Source organism: Typopeltis vanoorti, chromosome 13 (genome assembly GCF_054136105.1).
Source record: "Typopeltis vanoorti isolate ZY-2024b chromosome 13, IOZ_Tvanoo_1.0, whole genome shotgun sequence".
Taxonomy (NCBI): Eukaryota; Metazoa; Arthropoda; class Arachnida; order Uropygi; family Thelyphonidae; genus Typopeltis; species Typopeltis vanoorti.
Genome location: NC_143561.1, coordinates 110351505 through 110376430, shown reverse-complemented (window position 1 = coordinate 110376430; position 24926 = coordinate 110351505). Strand labels below are relative to the sequence as shown.

General features: G+C 35.6%; 1 protein-coding gene across 3 annotated transcripts in view; it reads left to right on the top strand.

Moving 5' to 3' along the window:
* The window catches only part of LOC150100468 (uncharacterized), a 100462-nt gene that overhangs the window by 32318 nt on the left and 43218 nt on the right, over nucleotides 1–24926 (top strand). For all 3 annotated transcript variants that reach the window (XM_090403016.1, XM_090403015.1, XM_090403017.1), the window contains exons 3-6: nucleotides 3053–3137; nucleotides 8621–8882; nucleotides 15275–15351; nucleotides 23827–24567. In XM_090403016.1, the coding sequence (XP_090259142.1) occupies nucleotides 3053–3137; nucleotides 8621–8882; nucleotides 15275–15351; nucleotides 23827–24567 (1165 nt within the window). The remainder of the gene's footprint in view (nucleotides 1–3052; nucleotides 3138–8620; nucleotides 8883–15274; nucleotides 15352–23826; nucleotides 24568–24926) is intronic.

Here is a 24926-nt window from a genome sequence, read left to right as displayed (position 1 = left end):
TTCAGTCCCTTTTTATTAGGCCTCCTCTGAGACCTCGCATGAAGTTTGGCAATCCCCAAAGAATCGGTACGAGTCATTCATCTTAAGTTTCAAGTTCAGTACGCCTTTGGTTCTCCTCTGCTTTCCTTTGATTGTAATTTGCCGGCCATCAAAAAGTTGTTTGAACTCTTTCTTACTGACTTCGGAGATGTTTACACTCAGAGCCTGCAAGCTTTTCTCATACATACAAGTTTCAATAACAATCTTTCTAATGCTGCCATGTACAGCTTTGGCGACCAAGACATTGCCTTTGTTTTTAAAACTAACATATTCTTATTATAGCAGTATATACGGTTAGCTTCAAAAGAGTTATTTACAAAAACATCTAATACAAACTATACCGAGACAAAGTTTATTTTTTTACAATATTCACATGGTACTTAACAAGTAAAAAATCGATGTAATGTGCTTTGGAATATTTAATATTTAAGCTGCAATAGAGTTTTTACGCTTTGCTTATAATCGTATTCACTTGGCTCGCTGTTTGACTTCCACTGATCCAAATTAATTCATTTACTTGGACTTATAAGAAAATTACTGATTTGATAATTTTAGCGAAAAATAAATAAACAATAGCAATACACTTAAAGCGAATTAAAAATAATACAAAATAATGATAAATAAAAATATTATGTTTTCAGTTTTAATTAAGTTTGTAAGGAGGAATACTCGAGATCGACCAAAAATCGCTCTGCGATCGACGGGTTGAACACTACTGGTCTACATCATTCATGTTCAAATGAAATAGGAATGGTCCAAGCACAGAGTCCTGTGGCAGGGCATTGGTCATTAACCTTCTTTTGGATTCTATTCTGTCATGCACTACTCTGTGATATTTGTCAATCAGCTGCCCTCTTATCACTGACTGGATTCATTTCCATCTCTGTTTCCTAAGTTTACTTAATAGTGTTTAGTGAATGACCTTTGTGGCTTAGTCCTTTCCCTTATCCAACTTAACTGTTACTTTATTTTTGCAATTGAGTAAATACTAAGATGAGTGTCATGGAGTATCTTATTCCTATCCATCTTTTTCTGAATTATGCTCTTAACTAACTTTTGCAATACCCTTAACTGCTGCTCCTGAGATACTAATTGGTGTATAATTGTCTTCCTTTGTCTCTGCGTTTCCTTTATTTAATGGAACCATTCTCTCTCTTCTCCCTTAGGAACTTGCCATTTGCTTAAATTAAATAGCTGGTTACAAGCTTTACCATTTTCTCTTGTTCTTTCTCATAACACACTGGCTGCTATTTCATCCACCTCTATTTCCATGTTCACATTAAGATTTTGAAATATCCTGAGTAATAATCCCATTTGCACATGTGCAATGGGGTTATTATATTCTTTCCGCTCCTATAGGATCTTTCTCGTTCTAAGACTTAAGTTACATAGCCGGTTTAAGGGAATGGTCAGTTCAGCCGAATACTTTTAGCATCCTTGCTGATTTTGCCATCAGTCCCTATTGTTGAATTCTTATTTAGTTTGTGCAACAGCTCTACTACCTCCTCCTTCTCATAGACCCAAATTTCTTCATCCACTGAAGTGATGGCATTGAGCATAATGTTGCATACATCAAGTTGATAGCTTTTAGCAAAAATGTTGAACAATCTCTTCTGCATCTATTTGGCATACCATCTGCATTCAGTAGAGTTATTCTTTTGCATTTATTCTTTCTTTTACTCATAGCATAATGATAGAATTATTTTGGGTTGTCTTTAGCTTGCAAAGCAGTTTCTTTTCATGCTCAGACTTAGCTTTCTATAGGAATAATTTAAGTTGCCCATCATGATTTGTTGCAATTCTTCTGGCCTACTCATTATAATTTTCATAACCAACATCATCCTTATTCATATGGTATTCCTTCCATATCATTTTATTAAGAATCACTTGCTTAATAATATTCCGTATTCATTTCATGCTTACCCTATTTTGTTTATTTGGTAATGCATTTCATTAATACTAACTCCACTAGGTTGTAAGAACATTCCCACTATTTATTTGATCTCGTTAGACTCCATGTCATACCATATGGCTCCAAACTATCTGGTATATGAAAAATTGTTACTAGTATTGCAGGCAGAGCTTCTACCCTAACTAGATGCAAATCATCTAGTATTGTTACCCCCTCTTGTCCTGTCTATCCTCCTTAAAACTGTACCCTGTGGGAGATGAATTTAATTTCATCACCCAGTGTGAGACTACCGCCATACTTATTGGAGGCTCGAAGTTGAAAAAGTTCCATGTTTGGTCTCTAGAGCAGAGTTTCTGGCCTATGTAAAAATAAATAAAATATATTTATAACTATATTATAATTTAATAATTATAATATTGGCACCCTGGCTGGCCAAGTGGTTAGCATATCCACTCTCCAGCCAAAAGGCTGCGGGTTCGAATTCTGGCGTGGACATGGATGTTTGTGATTGTCTGTGGAAATCCCAATGGTGGTGGTGGTTGGCAGTAGATGCCGTTGGTGTAGTTATGGTCAATTGGGGGATTGTGAGTGGTAGAGACAGAGTTGTACAGCAGGTCCCCCCCCCCCCCCCCCCGATTAGTCTTTGAACTCCCTGGAGGTGTCTAATAATAATAATAATTGATAAAAATGAAACACAAAAAAGTTAGTATCTGCCTCTGATAGCCAGGTCTCGCTAATGTCTACAATTGGAGGTCTCATCATGTTCAGCAAGGCAACAAACGCTATTGCTTTGTTTCTGATACTCTGGTGTTTGTATACAGACATAATAAGTTACCTGTATGATCCAATTGGACAACTTACAGATCGCTATTTATCTAATGCTTTACTTATGTCAACATCCTTGCACATGCTTAAATAAGTCCGAAGCAAATGCATACATGATTGTTCTTTCCTCAAAATGCATTTTTAGCTTGATTTATATCATGGCTTCACATTATATTTTAACTGCTGACTTATCATATCATAGCTTTAATTGCTAATGCATCAAAACAATCAACCTGTCGACTGTTCATGAACATTATGCTTTTTATTGTGAAATAGGTTTCCATACAAACAAAGAATTTAAATAGAAAGGCTGTTCAGAATAGTTCCTCTACTGGAAAGACTGGAAAATCTCTTCCTAAAGGTATTATTATAGAATTTTATTTATATTTTCATACCAATTGTGTTATCACCTACTTAACAAATTGTGTCAGATACTGTAAAGTTACTATACAATAACAGTGGTGGTGATGTATATTTTAAATATGGCTGAGAGAAGAAGAGAATATAGTTAGCAATATTAGTTCTTAGTAGCAGTATCAGGAAAGAGATGGTAACAGAAAATAATAAGAAATCTTGATAAAGTGGTGTTATTATTATTACTACATAACGCCTCCAAGGACTCGCATCCACCCATTGTGGAAGGGTACTCTACTCCACTCCACTTTACACATCTGTCTCCCCTGCTGCTTAATTCTCCTTCCATAACTAACATCAACCATCTGTTGCTCTTAACTTCTACCAACAGTATTTTTTGTCTATAAATTGCATGTATTCTCAAGGCTGATTTGTCTGTACGTGGGATGAAAAACTGAAGTTTCTGGGAGAAAAATCCTTGCTACCTCTATATGAGATTGGTTAACTCATCTTCAAATGAAAACAGCCCGTATAAAAATTCCTCTCATCACAGAAAGAATCAAACTCAGGCCTTTTTTCGATCAAAGGACACAATGTACCGTCATTCTTCCAATTGCGCTACAAGTCACTTATGTAAATTTGTAAAACGAGCAGCATCTATTCATCATCATCAAATTCCTGATACATACCCTCAAGAGGTGTGTACAGGATATGATAGTACTACATGAAAAATTACATCATTACTAACTTCCTATTTACAATTTTCTTCCAAATCAGTCTGTTACCTGGCAAGATTCTAATATTATCAGATCTTATATTTCTATCTTATAAGGCACTTTTTACTGTATCAATCCACCTATATCTGGGTCTTTTTCCTACCAACCTGGCAGAGAACACATGTTTTGCTAATCTTTCCTCTCCCATTCTGTTTAAGTGACCATACCACCTGGGATTAGCTCTGCTAACGCATTCCTGGATGCTGACAATGTCAAGTTCTTTCCTAATATTATCCTCATTTTTAATATCATATTGCTATTGATGGCATCTGTTCATGCCCCTAATCTTTTTCTGGACCCTCATATCTGCAGTCTCCAGTCTTTGTTCAAGTGTTTCACTTCTAACCCAGCTCTCAGATCCATAACTTAAAACTGGTTTAAACACTGTATTGTATGAAGTTATTATAAAGTTATTCGGCTGGCTACCCACCATACCAGCTGTTATGTCGTTACTTTCTCCTATATTTTACCTTTATTTTCCCTTTTATCACTATTCTTCTATTCTACAATAGGACCTAAGAATTATCTATTTTGGGGCTCTCTCCTTTTTGGATATTGACAAATTTATATTTTTGAGCTGCACCAGCCAATATCCTATAATAGAAGGGACTCTTATTCAGAGAGACATTCCCAGAATTTCATGCATATGCTCATTAACAAAACTCTTTACTACGGCTATGTACATTTCAGCTAACAGTCGTGACCTCTAATCTAACCTTATAAACCTTCAATTCCCTCCTACTTAGGTTCAGATTTTATGAGTGGTAGTTTGATCTCATATTCAGGCAAAACTCAGGTATAAAACAAAACATATTTATTTGGATTTTAAGACACATGCAACTATAATATATCACACATTCAATGGACTCAAGGTCATGCAAAATTAATTCCTACTAAGTTAATTCTAAAGTCATACTAAACAATACTAGACAAAGGAAATAAGAGCACAGTACTATATAGGCAATAATTCCCTTCCATAAATTACCCATTAATACACACAGATTTAACGTTAAAGAAATTCCAACCAGATTCTATCTGCTACACTAATATCATATATTGAATTCTGTTACACACATATATGATCATTCGCAGACAATTTGTCTAATGGAAACCAGCTATTACAAATTAGAATAATCACTTAGAGTTCTCTAGTAAACTGTCCAATTTCAACATTTCACAACTTCTTTCTTTCCTCTAATGCAACTGAATAACATATAACAAAATTTCTGTACTTAACCAACTCTATGCCGGAAATCAGGTCTGCCAGATCTGTCTACCTTTTGTTAAGCACGACTCGGTACTTCCAACGCGTCCACATGTAGGGTCTGATTAGGCTACACTTCGCACTTGGCGTTGTTTCTGCATTGTCCTTGATTAGCTGCTGGACATACTCGTATCTGCTGCCGCTTCTAAGGAAAGGTTCGCTGTTCCTTTCTAATGGGATATTTAGCGAAGGCTTGTGACTGCTGATGCCGACATCTCACGCTTAGCTCCGTCAGAAATCTATATCAAACATCTTTAGGAATACGCTTGCCATCCGACATCAATACCCTGTATCACGTCCGTCTCGACCAGAAAAGACCAAAATCCCAGGAATAAAAGCCTTGAAAAACGGCGCGCATCGCCTTTTATTCCCACTTCTTTGCGTTTTTTTCACACGGCACTTCTCGAACTTTCCCCCTGGTTGATCCCGTATTCTCCTTCTGCTTTAGGAGTGCTCTTTTCTTGGACAGTGAACTAAAGTTACCTTCTGCGTATGCCGCTGTCTGAGGCCCTACGCTCAACCTGCACGACTCGCATTTGACCTTTGGACTACCATTTACAACTAGCTCAGTGATTTACTGTATACGGGTTGTCTTAATGAGATTAATATTTACACACAAATTCTCTACTTAATAAATTTGAATAAATAACATTGAATCATAATAATTTACATGAAAGGAACATATATTCTTACACACACTTAATAATTTCTTTTATTTTCTGCTGGAGTGCAAGTTTCTCCTTCAGCTTTTATATTAAACTTGTTAAATACTGAATGAATTCTTTCCTTTTCCAAGTTCTTCATTCAGGATCTAACATAGCTTTGCTTATTCTGTTGTCTACTTCCATATTTAACCCACTAAAAAACTGCGCCTAAATAGCTGAAATATTTTACTTGTACTATAGGATCTTCATTCAGAATGCAGCTAAAGTTTTCTATGCTCCTGCCTATTTTCATAGTTTTGGTCTTTTTATTGCTGATTTTCATGCCAAATTAGCTACAGCTGTTATTCAATTTAGTTAGTGAATCCTGAAGATTTGCACTAGATGTGTTTAGGAGTGCATCATTTGCATAAAGTAAAGAGCTAAGTTTTACATCTCCAATTCCAATATCAGGCTTGATGCCACTTTCTTTCATAATGTGATCCATATAGGTGATAATTAAGAGTCAAGATAATGTGCATCTTTGTCTTATGCCTGATTTTACATCAAACCATCTTCCTGTATTTCCTTCAGTTCTAACTGCCAATTGACAACTTAAATATAGACTATGTATTACTCTGTATAATGCTCCTTTCAATGCATAATTGTAGTGTTTTGAAAAGCTTTTCTCTGGGCACCTTGTTGTATGCATTTTCCAGATCTACGAAACGTAAATACAGATCCTTGTCATATTCCCACGATTTCTCAACTGTCTTAAAGTGAAGATCTGATCTTGACAACCTGTATTTGGCCTGAACCCAACTTGTTCTTCTCCAAGTTTCTCTTCCACACAATATTTCTCAACCTTGTTTCAAGTATGCTTTCATAAATCTCACCTGGAAGAACACTTAGTAGAGAAATTCCTCTGTATCTGGAAACATCTGGCAAACAAACATGGAACTTTTCCAAGCCATTTCAGGACTTCAATAAACAGAGCAGTGGTATGACATGGCAGTGGAATTCATTTCCCACCTAAAGGCAATCACAAACATCTATGTCCATAGCAAGATTTGAACATGAAGCCTGTTGGTTGGAGAAAAGGTATGTTAACCACTCGGCCAACCAGAGTTGCAGTGTTTGTTTTGTGAACAGGAAATTAAGGCACTTATTGATATGATTAATATTTGAACTATAAATATGCTTGTTTACATTTCTAATGTGGTATTGGCACACTTGGTCTGTTTGTTTTTTACTTTAGCTAGTTTTTGCTGTTTTTTTTTCTTTCATAGTTACTTTGTATCAGCATTCATTTTAATAAATTATGGAGAATGCTGCCTTATTATAATAATAACTTCAGTTGAATATATATCAAAAAATCAAGTAACATTTCAACCTTCATGTCAAGGATATCTGGAGAGACTCACCATCATCAAATTCCTGACATGTACCCTCAAGGGATGTACAGCATATGATAGTACTACATGAAAAATTTACATCATTACTAACTTCCTATCTACAATCAGTCTATTACTTGTCAAGACTCCAATATTATCATTATCACATCTTATATTTCTATCGTCTAAGGCACATTGTACCATATCAATCCACCTATATCTTGGTCTTCCTCTTGGTCATTTTCCTGCCAACCTGGCAGAGAACACTTGTTTTGCTAATCTTTCCTTGCCCATTCTGTTTAAGTGACCATACCACCTGAGATTAGCTCTGCTAATGCATTCCTGGATGCCGACAATGTCAAGTTCTTTCCTAATATCCTCGTTTTTAATATGATATTGCCATTGATGCCATCTGTTCACACCTTTAATCTTTCTCAGGACTCTCATATCTGCAGTCTCTAGTCTTTGGTCAAGTGTTTTACTTCTGGCCCAGCTCTCAGATCCACAAGTTAAAACTGGTTTGAACACTGTCTTGTATACAGCTAATTTAGTGTTCCGACTAATTTCTCTCTTATTCCATATGAATTTATTCAATTGAATTCCTACCATACCAGCTTTGTTGATTCTGTTGTCTATTTCCATATTTAATTTACCATCTTCACTAAAAATTGTGCCTAAGTAGCTGAAATGTTTTGCTTGTTCCACAGGTTCCCCGTTCAGAACACAATTGACATTTTCAACAATTCTATCTATTTTCATTGTCTTTGTCTTTTTAATGCTGACCTTCATACGATATCTATTACAAGAGTTATTCAATTTAGTCAGGGACTCTTGCAAACTTGCAGCGGATTTATTTAGATGTATAACATCGTCTGCATAAAGCAAAGAGCTGACATTAACATCTCCAATTTTGATATCAGGTTTAACACCACTTTCCTTCATATTGTGATCCATATAGATAATGAATAACAGAGGGAACAATGTATATCCTTGTCTGACACCAGATTTAACATTAAACCATCTTCCTGTACTTCCTTCAATTCTAACTGCTGACTTACAACTGAAATAAAGACTAAGTATTGCTTGATATAATGCCCCATTCACACCATATAACTGCAGTGTATTGAACAGCTTCTCTCTCTTGGCACCTTGTCATATGTCTTTTCCAGATTGACAAAACTTAAATACAGATCTTTGTGGAGAGACTCATAATATACAAATTAAAAAAAGAAGAAAGAAACAAGTTACATTTTTAATTAATATTACTTTTCTTGTTTTTCGTTTGTATTTAAGATATTATCATACACTTTTACGGAGCTAGAAATGCTGCACTCTAGAAGTGATTTTTGTAGATGAAATCATATTTAGCATTGTCATTTGTTAATTGCATCTTTTTCTCTTTCTCTTTTTTTCAGCAAATTCGTTTGAGACTAAACTAACAAAAACACAAATTTCTTGTCCCAAAAATAACCATTTATCATCCTCATTCCAGCGTCGTAATGGCACTGGTGGTGTTGTAAACAGTTGCCAAACTTCATTTGCTCCAAAAAATTTTCAGTTTTCTGCACCTTCAACCATTAAGGGATTTAATTTCTTTAATACTACAAAAAAGGAGGAACATTCATCTACTTCAAATTCAAGAAAACCATTGCCATCGAAGGAAGTTTTTTCTGGAAGGTAAGTTATCACCATTTGAACTCTTTATATAAACTAGTGCATTATTGCCTTATATAAAACTAATTACTGAAAACTATCATCTGAAAAACACTTAGAACATTAAGCAGAAATAATTAAACTCAAAACATAGGAAGGAACTTTACCCATTGTTAGCATTCAAAATGCATGCACAGAGCTAATCTACAGTGGTATTGTCACTTGGACAGAATGAGAGAGGAATGGTTAGTAGAACAGGTGTGTCTGATGCCATGATGCCAGGAAAAGACTCAGAAAAAGACCAATATCACAATGAATGGATTCAGTCAGAAGTGTCCTAGAAGACAGAAATATAAGATCCAATATTTGGAGTACTGATAAGTGTTTGACTAATTATTATTATTATTATTATTTGACACCTCCAGGGAGGCCAAAGACTCATCAAGGGAGAGTGTGCCAACTAATTTGGAGGAAAATTGTTGATAGAAGAGTAGAAATAATGCAAACTTAATCGTGTAGTACTGTCATAGTCAAGAAAAAAAAAATAATAATGTTCTATATAATTGCTGGTAGATTTATTTAAAAAAAAAAAAAAAGTGGCCTGATGCAATATGTTGCTAAACATTACCCTAGTTGATGTGTAACATGTGATATGCAGCTTGTCATGAATATGTTAATTGATACAGTTTAGAAAATCAGTGCCAGCTGGAATTATGAATAGTTGAAATAAGAGTGATTTTGCTGTTACAAAGGTTAAATATGGAGATCTTTAAATAAATAAGACCTGAATCAAATCAATCCCTGTCGTGTTGCTACAGCCTCTTGAAAACTTGTTGGGTCTCTGCGAGCATATGATCCACATCATTCTAGATCCTCTCCTTTCTCTCACATAGAGATTTTTTGATACTATAATTGTCTTTCATTTATTAAGAAATTTTAATAACAGATTTAGTAAAAATAGATTACTGAAAAATGAGCAGTAGGATACTATAAGATAGCCTTTCACGTTGTATCAAATTGAATGCATGAATAATGTCAAGTGAGATGAATTTAATCTAACTGAACGTCATGTATTGGTTTCCTGAAATTATTAAGAAAACCAGTATTATTCATTGAGATTTTGTACTGCATTAAGAATTGTCGAAAGATTTTTCACTTGGAATCTTTAATTTATAGTATAACAAAGAAATTATCCAAGTGTAAGCAAACAAAGTTTTTGCATGAAGTCACTTCATGACTGGGTTACTTCTATATAGAGGCCAATGACTTCACATTAGTTGCCTTAGTATCCTATAATGCAATGCACATATCCTTATGGACATCTATAATGCTGTGCATTATGGGAAGGGCCACTACACAGATCAGTTTCAATCTTTATTGAGGTCTCATCAGTGGGAGCCAGACCCAGATGCGATACCAAGGTTGAAGTAATGTAGAAATTATATTTCTAAATATGCATAATTAGATATAATTAGATCATTAATATTAATGGAATTCTTTGACATAATCTAAAATACACGTAACCATCATATAATGCAGTTCTTATACAATGCAGTTTCGATATAACACGGTCTACAAATTGTAGTAACCCTTTATCTTTTCATATGTTTTTTACTGCGCGACTTAAAAATCAAATTTTATCTTCGTTAAATTTACGTCTGCCCATATCACACACGTAGTTATAAGTAGCAAATTTATATTAGGGGAAATACCCTTCAAGCATACATGTACATCAATTGTTTGTTTATTGTTGAAAATTGTCTTCATTTTCTGCCAGGAAAATGCATTAAAAATCATAAGTGTTTAATCTCAAGCTGAGCACTTTATTTTCTGGTGAGTTACATACAATATGTAATGCTTTTTTAGTAAAAATTTTATTTTTATAGTAATGGCCACTTAGAGGGCTTTTGCGATATGGTTGAAAAGGAAATTAGTGAATTAATTGATGGATAAATATATTTAAATGAGGAGAAACTGGTACAATTAATAGATTACGTCGAACCAAATGGGAAAGTTCTACCAAAGATTCTGATTGTGATGAATCCGTTAAAGAATTCACTTTAGAGAAATTAGCAGGATTGGACTTGTCAAGAAAGTTAGGAAGTTATTTTACGGATAATAATCCCTCAATAGAGTGCTCCGGAAAATTACCGAGACAATTGGATATTTGTTTAGCTTCATATTATGAACTTAATAAAAAATAAAAATTGCAGCATAGTGGTAAGCAAGGTCTTATTACGGACTTCTTGATAACTAAACCAGCTGAAGTATGCAATGAGTATTATACAAATGATGTCCAAGAGATTTCAAGTGATGACGATGTCCAGCCACTCCTAAATAAAGAACATCTACAAAATGTTCGTTCGAAGACTGTGATGACGATTAAAATATGCACTTTATTTTATTTTGCCTAAAATATTTATGCATTATGGACAATGAAGTTTACATAAAATTTGTATTTTTATAAGTTTATACCGTGTATTTTGCTTCATAGTTTATATATTTTCTTAACTTACATGAATTACCTGAATTAAATAAAAATGTTTTTTGTTGGATATGTCGTTGTTTATATAATTTAAAAAAAAAAAAGATTTCGGAACATAACCCTACTTTTTCTGTGATCTGAGTCTCGCATAACGTGATTTATATAACGCAGCATTTCTGTGGAACCCAACATCCGTGTTATACGGGAGTTACCTGTACTTATATTTCATGAGTATCTCATTACATTTAAAAAACAATGGTCCCAGCACTGAACCTTGTGGCACACCACTAGTCACTTATTTTTGCATCAATTCTGCCCCTCCGTATACCACTTTTTGATATCTGTCCAGCAGTCACCCTCTTATCCACTTAACCAGTGTTGTATCCATCCCCATTTGTTCTAGTTTGCATAACAGTTTTCCATGCATTATTCTGTCACATGTCTTTGCAAAACACAGTAGAATCATTCTTTAGCCATTTCCTTTATCCAACTCAACTGTTACTCTATTATAAAAAATTAGTAAATCACTAAGGCATGACCTACCCCTCACAAAGCCATGTTGTCCCTCATACAGTCATATTTTTATCCACCCATTCTTGAATTCTCTTTTTGACCAATTTTTCCAATACTTTTACCACCACTCCTGAGATACTGATTGGTCTGTTATTTGCTACTGCAGTCTCAGAACCTCCCTTATGCAATGGATTTATTTTGCCATCTTTCCACTTCCTTGGAACCCCACCAGAGCTGAGGCTTAAACAGCCTAGTCAGAGGCATTGCCAGTTCTCTTGCACATTCTTGCAAAATCTGAGCTGATATCCCATCTAATCCCACAGCTGTATTTACATTGAGATTCTGCGATAAGCTAAGCACACCCAATTCATCCACCTCTGTTCCCACATTAGTGTCTGTCACATATGTTAAAGCAGTATCCTCTCTAGGATGATATCTTCTTGGAAAGTGGTTACTCAATAACTCAACTATTTTATCTGCTTCTGTCACCTCGTGACCATCATCACTGATTAAGGTTAATCTTCCATAGTCATTCTTCCTCTTACTTGCCACATAATGAAAGAACTCTTTGGAATTTCCTTTGGCCTGCTCAGCTAGATTCTTCTTGTAATCTGATTTTGCCATGCTGGTCACTCACCTTGCTTGGCTGAACCTTGTACTGTTCATGAGTTTGCTGATCAGTCTTCTCCTTACATACCATCCATAGCATTTTCTTTTTCTGAAGTTCATGCTTAATGATATTATTCATCCATCTTACTCCTACCTGATTAACCCTCCTTTAGGTATACAGTTTAATATAGCTTCCCCTAGAAGCCTCTTAACTATCTCCTAAGCATACGACATCCTTCCCTTGCAGGGTTTTATGCCATGCACAGCTTTCAGCTTTTTCCTAAGTTTCTCATAATCACATGCCTTGTAGTTCCACTTATGCCCCTTCTTGACAGAATATTCCTCATGTTTTACAATCTCCCAAGACTACATGTTCACTTTCACCAATTGGAGGCAATGTGGTCACTTGGTTATGGATAGCTCTTCTGATCCTATGATCAGGTCCAATACTCTCACACCCCTAGTCTCCTCCCTCACATGCTGCCTCGAGTAATTATCTCTTAGTAGGTGTATAAATTCCATTTCCTTCCTGCCATGTGATCTTTCTTCCTTCCAGTCTATATCTCCATAGTTGAAATTTCCCATATAATCACTTGACCTATACTCATTGTACTAATTTGCCAATGCATGCCTTTCAGATCATTCAGGAATTCCCTGGCCTACAGCAACAACCAACTGTATATTTTGTCTTACTGGCCTTAATCTCACACCTGCTTCAAATGAACAGCCACCCTCCTGCCTATCTCCTATTCTTTTTGGCTGCAATTCATCTGCTATCATCAGCAGTATCCCTTCCCCATCCTACCTTCTCTATCTTTTCTGAAAATATTAAACCCTTCACATTTTATATCTGTAACTACATCATCTACTGTTAACCCAGTCTCACTAATGTCTATAAATTTTGGCAAGGTTGCCAAATTTGCCAATGCAAAAAACTCCCTCTTGTTCCTGATACTTCTGTCATTATAGAAACTTCCACTCACCTTTACTTCCTGAATTGACTACCCTATTCAATATTTTTGCTTGAGAGAGATTTTGAATTTGGTCAGTCTCACGCTCAGTCACCTCATGGGTGCCTTCACACAAACTCGTCTACTTCCACCCTAATTGCTTATGTTTTCCTGAATTTGTGCTTCAGCACTCGGTGAACAAAGTTCTCTCTCTACACATCTAACATCATAACCATTTAGATGCTCCCTTCCGTCAAACACAGATCCACAAATCCTACATCATTCTTTCTGCACAACCTACATGTAGATTCTTTTAGCTACTAACGCCCTCCTCCTCATTTTGCTTTTATCATAGCTTGGCAGGAGACTTACAATCTTCACTTTCTTGCTCTTCAGTTTTGCCTCTTCTAACAACTCCTTTGCATCCTCCTTCATAAATACTTCTTACCTCTCAAATCATTTGTGCCAACCAAGACAATCAGTTCCTTTACCCTACCTTTTTGCATCCAGATGGCATGACACCCATGGTACTGATTTACTGCAGTGGTGGCTTGTCCATAAGGGCTACATGGCTGCATTGAATACAGCTTCGGCATTGAGTATACTAGCCAGTAATGGAAGTACTAGCCAGTAATACTCACTAGTATACTCAACACTGGAGCTGCATTCGATTCAGCCGTTATGGATGAACCGCCACTGGGTTACTGTAATCTTTCCAACCTTTTTTCTGTAAATGTGGGCTGCATAATAAATAAGAAAAGTGAGATGAGTAGTGATTGAACCAGAAAACTGAGTTTGTTAGGAAAAGTAGGTGAGGAGTAGCAGGTGGAAATGCAGTTATTGAGATGACACATACCTCTGGAGGACTTCGGGAGGTTTACGTTATTTTCCACATAATCTTTCTAACCCCCCCCCAACTTTTTTTGGTGGTTGTTTAAGGGGAGTGGTAGAATATACAAAAAGGAATTCTCTGCCAATCCATAACCTAGAGAATTTCACCTGACTTCGGCAGTGCCATCTACACATATGACTACTCCAACATAATTCTTTTAAAGCTCTATCCACAAAGAAATACTGGATCTTTTTGTGATGTCAGATGTAACTCTGGAAATATCACTCATGTTGTATGCTAGAAGTCTAAAGTCAGAAAAAGTAAACTGGAACTTTAATCTGGAGTCACAACTTGGGTCATCATTCTTCTTTTTTTCATAATGGATTTTTCATAATGGAGAAATTTGATTATTTTTTGCTGAATACTGTGATTGGTGGATTCAATGTCATTAACAATAAAAGCATCACTTTCCAAACCATCCTTTTTTTTTTAATCTGATAATAATGAATACGATGTAATAAATAGTAATATAATGAATTACTAGACTGACTGGCTGGCTGAGTAGTTAACATACCAAACTCTCCAACCAAGGCTGCAGATCCATTCCCTTCATGGGCATGGTTGGTTGTGATCGTCTTTAGGTGGCAGATGAATTTTATCATCATGTGCGAGACCACTTATTGGACACTTGAAAGGTGTGAAAAAAAGTGCCATGTTTGTAAACCTATAGTACATAATATTTTCAGTCTTTCATAGATGAGAGAAGAAAAAAAAACACTAATGAATATACTAACAAGGTCAGAACAGCACACGTCAAGATAAGTGCTGTTACTGACCTGGACAAATCGATTTTCAATGGCTGCACTCACAAGTTTTGAATATATGTAAATACAGAAAACAGCATCTTAAAATTTTAGGAGGGGCAGGGATTATGAACAGTTTAAATCCTAATATAATAAAAGCAGCTGTATCCTTCAAAGTTCCATGAGAATAGTTTCCACAACATAACTGTTCATTTTATTCCCAGATCTTTTATACCTAAGAAGAAAGAACAAGTATCAATAAATCTTATAGAGAAGACTGTTGTTGCTTCTAACAGAAAAAGTAAGTTGTCAGAAAAATTATTCCTTTTAATGTTGTATTTTATTTTTTTTATTACTTAAGCTGAAATGAAGCTGAATTTAATGTGTGTTTGCTTATAATTTTTAGATTAAGAAAATTTAGTCAGAAAATACAAAGGTATGTTTTAAAAATATAAGAAAATAAGGTAACAGCATATCCTTAACAGGAAGCAGGAGTTTGAATAAGTGAAGTCTTTTTTTGAAGAACATTTGGATAATCAGTTTCCTCATACTGTCACAAGAGGGCATCATGTAGCTGCACCAACAGTTAAACAATGCACAAATTGAATAATGATACACAACTTTATGTATGACATGTTTCTAATTGTTCTGCTGGAATTAATCACTGGAGGCAGGACAGAAGTTTACAGAGCAAATGCCATATTGAAAAAAAAAATATAGGTTTGTTATAAAGTGTTTGTAATGGAAGTTCTGAACTACTGAACAAGAGAAGTGTTAACTAGCAAGCAGTGTGCAGCACACTATTATTTTTATGGTTCAAGACTAACATGACAATAATTTCTTCTATGCTGGATAGATGTTGTGGTGCCATAGTGGAACAGATGCATGAACATCTGTTCCACTATTTTCCAGTATACAGTTTGGCAACTATAATATACACTGCTTGGAAAGAAGTCAAAAGACACTCTCGTTGGTAATATACATTGTGCCATGTAATGAGTGTCATGTTTGTAGGCATAAATTGGAGGAATCTGATGCTTCCAAGTCAGTGCAACTGTGTCCTGGTTAAATGGCTGCAAGAAGGGAATTAACAGAGTTTGAGAGAAATTGTAATAGGATGCCATTTACAGGCCTGTCTGTTCAGCAAATTGTTGACAAATTGGGCCATCCCAAGTCAACAATCAGTGATACCATACTGAGATAAAAGTGCAGGCGGTCAACTGCAAGTGCTACAGTAAAAAACACCATTCATCAGCCAATACAGTGAATGCAGAGTTCCAGGTATTCATATTCCAGGCATCGACTGGAATATGAATCTGCATAAAAATATTCAGAACAGAGGCTCACAACATGGGTTTCCACAGTAGGACTGCAATATGCAAGCCCCGTGTAGCATCATATATATATATATATATATATATATATATCTGATTTCTGCATTACTTCAATTCCCATGTCTGACTCCCACTGATGAGACCTTTCATTACCAGCAGGAAAACTTTAAAATTAAAACAATACCACATCCGTATGTCACTGTTAATAAAGATAAAGGTGCCAATACAATGTACCATTGTACGAGGATTGTTTGAAAAGTTTGGTAAAAACATTTTTTTGGCAAAAATCACCTTTATTTCTCAACATAGTCTCCATTGAGGTCTACACATTTGATCCAGTGAGTTTCCAATTTTTTCATCCAATCTAAAAAGTAGGATTTGTCAAATTGTGCAAAATAGTCATTGAAAGCCTTGATGACATCTTCATTTGAAGAAAATTTTTTCCCACCAAGCCAAATTTTTAAGTTTTGGAACAAGAAGTCACACAGGGCCAAATTCAGAGAATACCATAGATTTGGAACCAATATGAACCTCAATTTGTACAATTTTGCCATTGTGATGGCCAACATGTGGGGACGGTGCATGCACTTTTTTCTACGCCAATCTTGGCTATTTTTTCTTCAGTTCTTTTAAATGTTCAAACAGTGATGCATAATAGACTCCTGTTATTATCTTATCCTTTTCCAAATAGTCTATCGTGATTATTCTTTGGGAATCCCAAAAAACAATGGCCATCACCTTCCCAGCTGACAAAACAATCTTTGTTTTTTTTGGTGCTATTTCACAGGTATTGTCCACTGTGTTCGACTGCTGCTTGGACTCAGGTGTGTAGTGGGTGGATCCAAGTTTCGTCTACAGTCACGAATCAGCGCAAAAAATCCTGCAAATTGCGATTAAACATTGGCAAACACTGTTGAAATGTCTTTTAGCATGTGTTTTTGATCAACAGCCAACGATCACGGCACCCATCATGCACACAGCTCTTTCATGCAGGATATTATACACCCATTCAGTTGAGATGCCTGCAATCTCGTGCACTTTCACTCACCGATCTTCCATAACAATAACATACATTTTGTCATCATTTCCTTTGTAGTGACTTCAGTTGGGCGTCTGGAGCATGCGGCATCTTCGATGGACTTACAACCACATTTAAACTCATTTATCCAAAAATAAATAGTCTTTAATGCTGATGCAGAGTCCCCATGAACTGCATTTAACTCAGCTTTGATCTGTGCAGCCATCCACTTCAAATAGGTGTTTTATCATTGCACGAAACTCGTTTTTCTCCATTTTTATGAAAAATGCAAACACAGTCATTTTAAATGTTTGCCAAATGAGAACTACATGTCACACACGGGTAAAATTTTGCCAGGGGTCATGAAAAAGATGATATGTGCCGGCACTGGTATGAATGAATGAATTGTGTCACCATCTATTGGAAATTTATCAGACTTTTCAAACAACACTCGTATTGGCACCTCAGTATGTTAGGGAGGTGAATTTGGGGCACACTTGACTATACTATATGGAGAATTGCAAGTTTCTCCTGGTAGGGCCTTACATTTCAGATACGCAATGATTCCTAAGGCCAATAAACACTACAAACACCAAAGAAGGCAATGACAAACCGCTTCTTTAATATTTTTCCAAGAAAATCTTGACAAAGGCTTCAGTTATTGGGATATAGTGCCAGAAGATGTCACACCCAAGTCAGAGGGCATCAAAATGGCTACTGGGGAAATTCAAATAGGAACTCGCAATGAAATAAGAATGATGAAGCTGGATCAAAGCCTTTGAGAAGTTTGCCTTGTGACACTTAATTTCAGAAGAATATGTCTCCCTTTTAATGGAATGTAAGAAGTATGTATCAAGGAAAACTGAAACTAGCAAAGGAAGAAATAAAAAGAACTGAAAATTTTAAGACTGAAAATAAAAGGGGTGCTTAAGGGTCAAAGCTGTATAACTGAGAGGAGACCTCCGCATAGCCTTTAAAGGAATGCGGAGAACCGACCAGGGCTTCTGACCTAATGTCCAATCCTCACCTTCTCGTGGTGCACTCTGTTGGGTATCTACTTGGATACTGAACGGACGAGGATGGGCTGGCAATTTGGGATTTAGCCGACCAAATTGTATTCTTATTGGTTAAACCAAAATAAAAAAAAATGATGGTACAACATGACAAAATTTCATGCCGGCCAGGGCGTCTCCCGGTTAAACAAGGCCCCTGTTGTTTTCGCCAGGGAACCAGGGCAAACAGCGAAAAGTCAGCTACTGGAACAAATCTGAAAACAAACCCCAACTCAACATCACCAGAGTTAAAGATCGGTACTATCAACGTAAGAAGCCTGAATGGCAAAGAAATGGAGCTGGCTGAGGAATTAGATAAGTACCAGATCGACATAATAGGGGTGACTGAAACAAAAAAAGAACAAAACTGGCGAGATCTTTCTGAGCAATAAATACAAAATGTTATATTCAGGCAATGACAATCAAGGAAAAGAAGGAGTAGCCATAGTATTCAACACAAAATACGAGGCTAATCTTCTTGAATGGCAGTCAGTCTCAAGCAGAGTAATGTGGGCAAATATGAGAATGGGGAACTGGACAATGAGACTTATTTGTGCCTATGGTCCCACAGAAGGTTCTACTAAGGTAGAAGTGGAGGAATTTTTTGAGGCTTTAGAAAAAGCACTTGACACAATGAAAAATGAAAAGTTGGTCCTTGTTGGGGATCTAAATAGCAGAGTAGGAAATGATTGTGAGACATACAAAAATATTTTGGGAAAATTTGGAGAAAAGAGCAAAGCTAATAATAATAATGGCAAATATCTGTTGAATTTCTGCTCAGGACATGGACTGGTTATTACTAACACCATGTTCCAACATAAAAATGTGCACAAATTCACATGGAGAGAAGAGGCTAGGAATAAGAAAAGTCTCATTGACTACGTTATTGTTGATAGTGATGTTTTCTCCCTGGTGCAGGACACCAGAGTGTACAGAGGATTTGAAATTGGAAGTGATTACTATTTAGTCTTGAGCAGGATAAAATTGAATTTCTTATTGAAAAGAATAACATGTAAGAAAGTTTTAAAGCGAATAAAAGTTGAGCAGCTCTCAGATGTGAACTGTAGACTAAAATACAGAAAGATTATTGAAGAAAAAATGAAAGAGTTTGAGAACAGGAATCAAACCTTGGAGATTCAGTGCCAAACTATGAAGAAAACATTGATTGATTCTGCCAGAGAGGCATGTGGTGAGGTTGTCTGTAAGGATAAAAAAATCAGAACTCCCTGGTGGACACAGGAAGTTAAAGAGGCAGTGAAAGAAAAGAAGAAAGCATATCAAAAGTTCCTGGCAAATAAGTCCGCTTTTACTCTTACAGAATACAGAGACAAATGTAAGAAAGCTAAACAGTGTGTAAAACTAGCTAAACAAAAGTCATGGGGGGACTTTGGCAAGAATATAGAAAATAAATATCAAGAAGGTGGCAAAATATTCTGGAGGTTGTTGAAGAAGCTTAGGAATGGAGGAAAGAGTGCTGTAAAAGGAGTTAGAGATGATAAAGGTGACATGAAAACGGTAGAAATAGATATCCTTGAAGTATGGAGTAATTACTTTGAAAAACTGCTAAATGAAACAAGCAGTGATGACAGCACAGTGATAAAAAAAAAAACACTGACCAGGCATGCTGTCAGGAATACATATCCATACTTGAAGTAGAAAAAGCCATCAAAGGCTTGAAATGTGGAAAGGCAGCAGGAGTAGATGATATTCGACCAGAAGTGCTGAAGCATGGTGGTATAAAAGTCTTACAATGGCTGCCCTGCATAGTTCAGAAAGCCTGGACAGAGGGACGAATTCCCGATGATTGGAGTAGCGCTCTCATAGTACCCATATATAAAAAGGAAAATAAAACTGAATGTGAGAATTACAGAGGTATTTCCCTACTGAGTGTTCCTGGCAAGATCTATTGCAAGTATATATACTTGAGAAACGGTTGAGAAGAATTGTGGAAGAAAAGCTTGGTGAAGAACAAGCTGGATTCAGGCCAAATAGAGGCTGTCAGGATCAGATCTTAACTTTACGACAAATAGTTGAGAAAGCATGGGAATATAACAAAGATCTGTATTTAAGTTTTGTCGATTTGGAAAAGGCATATGACAAGGTGCCAAGAGAGAAGCTATTCAATACGCTACAGTTATATGGTGTCAATGGGGCATTATATCAAACAATACTTAGTTTTTATTTGAGTTGTAAGTCAGCAGTTAGAATTGAAGGAAGTACAGGAAGATGGTTTAATGTTAAATCTGGTGTGAGACAAGGATGTACATTATCCCCTCTGTTATTCATTATCTATATGGATCACATTATTAAGGAAAGTAGTATTAAACATGATATCAAAATTGGAGATGTTAATGTCAGCTCTTTGCTTTATGGGAACGATGTTATACTTATCAATAAATCCACTACGAGTCTGCAAGATTCTCTGACTAAATTGAATAGCTGTTGTAATAGATATGGTATGAAGGACAGCAATAAAAAGACAAAGACAATGAAAATAGGCAGAATCATTGAAAATGTCAACTGTGTTGTGAATGGAGAACCTGTGGGACAAGTAAAACATTTCAGCTACTTAGGCATGATTTTTAGTGAAGATGGTAAATTAAATATAGAAATAGACAACAGAATCAGCAAAGCTGGAGGTGGGAAGTTAATTGAATAAATTCATAGGGAATAAGAGAGAAATTAGTCGGAACACGAAATTAGCTGTATACAAGACAGTGTTCAAACCAGTTTTAACTTGTGGAGCTGGGTCAGAAGTAAAACGCTTGACCTAAGACTAGAGACCGCAGATATGAGAGTCCTGATAAAGATTACAGGCATGAACAGATGGCATCAATGGCAATATCATATTAAAAATGAGGATATTAGGAAAGAACTTGACATTGTCAGTATCCAGGAATGTGTTAGCAGAGCTAATCTCAGGTGGTATGGTCACTTAAATAGAATGGGAGAGGAAAGATTAGCAAAACAAGTGTTCTCTGCCAGGTTGGCATAAAAACGACCCAGAGGAAGACCAAGATATAGGTGGATTGATACGGTACAAAGTGCCTTAGACCAGCGCTTCCCAAACTGTGGGCCGCGGCCCCCTTGGGGGCCGTAGGTTTTGTTGAGGGGGGCCGTGAAATAATGAAAACAAATTTAAAATGTTTTAAGACTAAGTATATTTTTTTATTTTAAAAGAAACGTATTTAACTTTTATTATTTCTTTTTTGTTATTTTTTATATTTTAATGGAAAAATTCACACATTGGTGTTGGTTCACAAACTTTGCTTCCTGCGTTTTTCGGCGCTTAACGAATATTAGTAAATATTGCTTATTCATATGTTTCATTTCAAAGCAGTGGTTAATTGTATTTACTTCGAATGTTCTCCAGGGAAGTACCAAATCTTTCTGTCCCTTTCATAACGCATTCGTAATCAGGGACTGTTGATATTGACTTTATATACATATCAAAACTCGTTTTATATTATCACTGTCATCTGAGCTAGTTTTCTGTTACCAATAAAAGTTTCGCATATACTTCACACATGAAAAAAAGCTTAAACAAGTTCATGTGGGGATATAGTAACTTGCTTGCAGTGGTAAACAACACGCCCTCCCTAAGAGCCACTATACTGCAGAGGTAATAAAAATAAGTACTTTTATTATGCCAGTGAATAAGGTATGAGGAGTCTGTGTAATATATTTCTCAACAAATAGTGCAATTAGAGACAACTGGGATAAAAACAACACCAATGAATGAATCACATGTCCCCTCATACAGAAACTATGCTGTATAGACTCGAGCAAAACCATATGTTGCACCGGCAAACACAGTATCTAACTAAAAACTATTGTTATTAATTAGATGTGTGTGAGTTCGATTTCCCAAGGCAGCAATAAAATTCAACCGAACGTGTTAAAATTCGTAAAAGTGGTTTTTTTAAAACTAAGTAATATATATATATATATATAATGAATGTTATGGCAGTTTCACATATGGAATTCGGTTGAAGAGAGTTAGCATTTCAACTCAGTTGTCAGATTTTATCTTTCGGTTGCGCGATCTTTTGTTAATACTGCACCAATCACATGCACGTTTTAATAAACAGACTGCCTTTGCTGTCTGTTTCGCATTAGGATTAATTACCGTAAAAAGAGAAAAGTCACAAAAGTGAAAAATGTTCCTGGTCCGGGGGATTCCTTTATTCAGGTAATATTCATTAATTTCATGTTATCAGTCTGTGGTATGCCAGTATTAGTAAGTAGTGATATTATTTGATCTATTCTACGTTGATAACAAATAAAAAAAAAAAAAAAATCCCGCGAACAATCAGAAGAAGCAGAAACAGACTTAAAAAAAAAAGGACAGTATTTCATATTTTACCAGAACAGCCCGCATCGTCTTCAGAACCATACGGTAAGAGGCAAAAAATGTAATATATACATTTGATTTTTGCAATATTCGCTGTGTATGTTTTGTATTGAATATAAATACAATAAATATTATAATAATATATCTCTATTACGATTTTTTTTCGAGGGGGGCTGTGAAATATTTTAATTTTTGCAAAGGGGGCCCTGACATCCAGAAGTTTGGGAAGCACTGCCTTAGACGATAGAAATATAAGATCTGATAATGTTGGAGTCTTGACAAGTAACAGGTTGATTTGGAGGAAAATTGTAGATAGGAAGTTAATAATGATGTAATTTTTTCATGTAGTACTGTCATATCCTGTACACCCCTTGAGGGTACATGGCAGGAATTTGATGATGCTTATGTTAATCTTTACCTTTAACCAGTCGTGGCTCGATTACCAACATCAGACTTCATGTAGCAGCAGACCCAGGCAAGAGAAGATTGAGAAACCTAAGACAAAGTCCTTCTTAATGTTTTGCCTTATAAAGGCCTGGACTTGCATTGCATGCATATGCACATCTCTCAAAACTTACATATATGGACTTGGGTTAACAGCATTACATAATGACTTCATGTGCCACGTTGTTTTAACAAAGGCTCATGGTTAAATTATTACAAATACAATATTATTACAGAAAAAAAATTGACATTTCATTAATCGCAATCTCCATAGAAAAACGTAAAAATAAACATAGGTCACATAGTAACATATCATAAGAGAATTTACAATACCACAAAAATAAAAATAATTATTAATAGTTTAGATATCTAAACATAAACTTGTAATGAAAATAAGTATACTTGAAGTAAAAATAATGAATTCATCATTTTTGAAAACGTGCATGTCTTATTTTTTTAAATATAACTTTTAAGTTTTAATTTTCAGAATTTCACAAATGTTTCAATAAGTGGTGTTTTGCTAGGCTGGAATGCTAATAGTTTTTTTTTAATTTTTTTTTTTTTTACCCTCCAGGTGAATCAGAGAAAAATAGAACAGCTCTTCAGTCAAAAACAGTTAATGTAGAATTAAACAAAAAGAATATAGAAAAGAAAGGTATAATGAATAATACCAAGAGCACATTTGGCAAAAACAAAGTTGTGGATATGCAAGCATGTCAGAACAAATGTAATATAGCCGAAGTTTCCACCAACAAATTAAATGATAAAAAAAATTTGAACAAAAAAGATTTGCATTTTGATAAAGTGATACAGAAAGATGCTAAATCACCAGTTAGATTAAGGATGAGTATAAAAGGATTAAACATCTTGACTCCAGTACAAGAAGAAACTTCTGTCGTTCATGCATTTCCTGAACTGCAAGAAAATTTCTGCGGTGGAGATGAATCTTACAAACAGCAGGAAAATAAACTCGCACTTAAGAACTTGCATCATCATTCAAATAATAATGTTAGCGGACTTGAAGCTCACACTTTTCAGGTACCACAGCGAAGATCAAAGAGACTTCAGAGTAAAATAAGCAGTTCAAAAGATCCTGAATTTGTGGATGTTAGCTGTCAATCCACATTAAATGGAGAAAATTGCAACATAAATGAGTACTCATCTGTAAATATATTTGATGCAGACAAACAAACAAGTGGTCCAAATGAAGATACTGTTTGTACTCCACGTCACTTGAGCAGATTGTCGGTTCCATTAGATTCAAAGTATTTTGAAAGAAGCTTAAAGGAAAAAACTCCACTTAAAAGTAAAATAGGTATGTATTTTATTCCTTTCTACATAATTAATCAACATTTCTCTACCCGAAAAATGCATACATTACATAAATAGCCACTAGAGGGCTATATGGTATGTAGTGTCTGAGGATAGCTCCTGACCAGATAAGTGATATTTTGAGTAAAAATTAATGAATTTGCATGGTATTGTTTACTCTTAGTATTTTAACGTGTCTGGGAGGTTTTTGTGTGTTTTTCGAGTATTTTAATAGTAAATTGATAGATACGATTATCTGTGCACATGGCTCCCATTAAGAGGAATACAAAGATGGCCTCCAGGTCGCCATATTTGTCTGAAAATCTTAACTTAAAAGACTAGATTCAGTGTACAGTTTGCGAA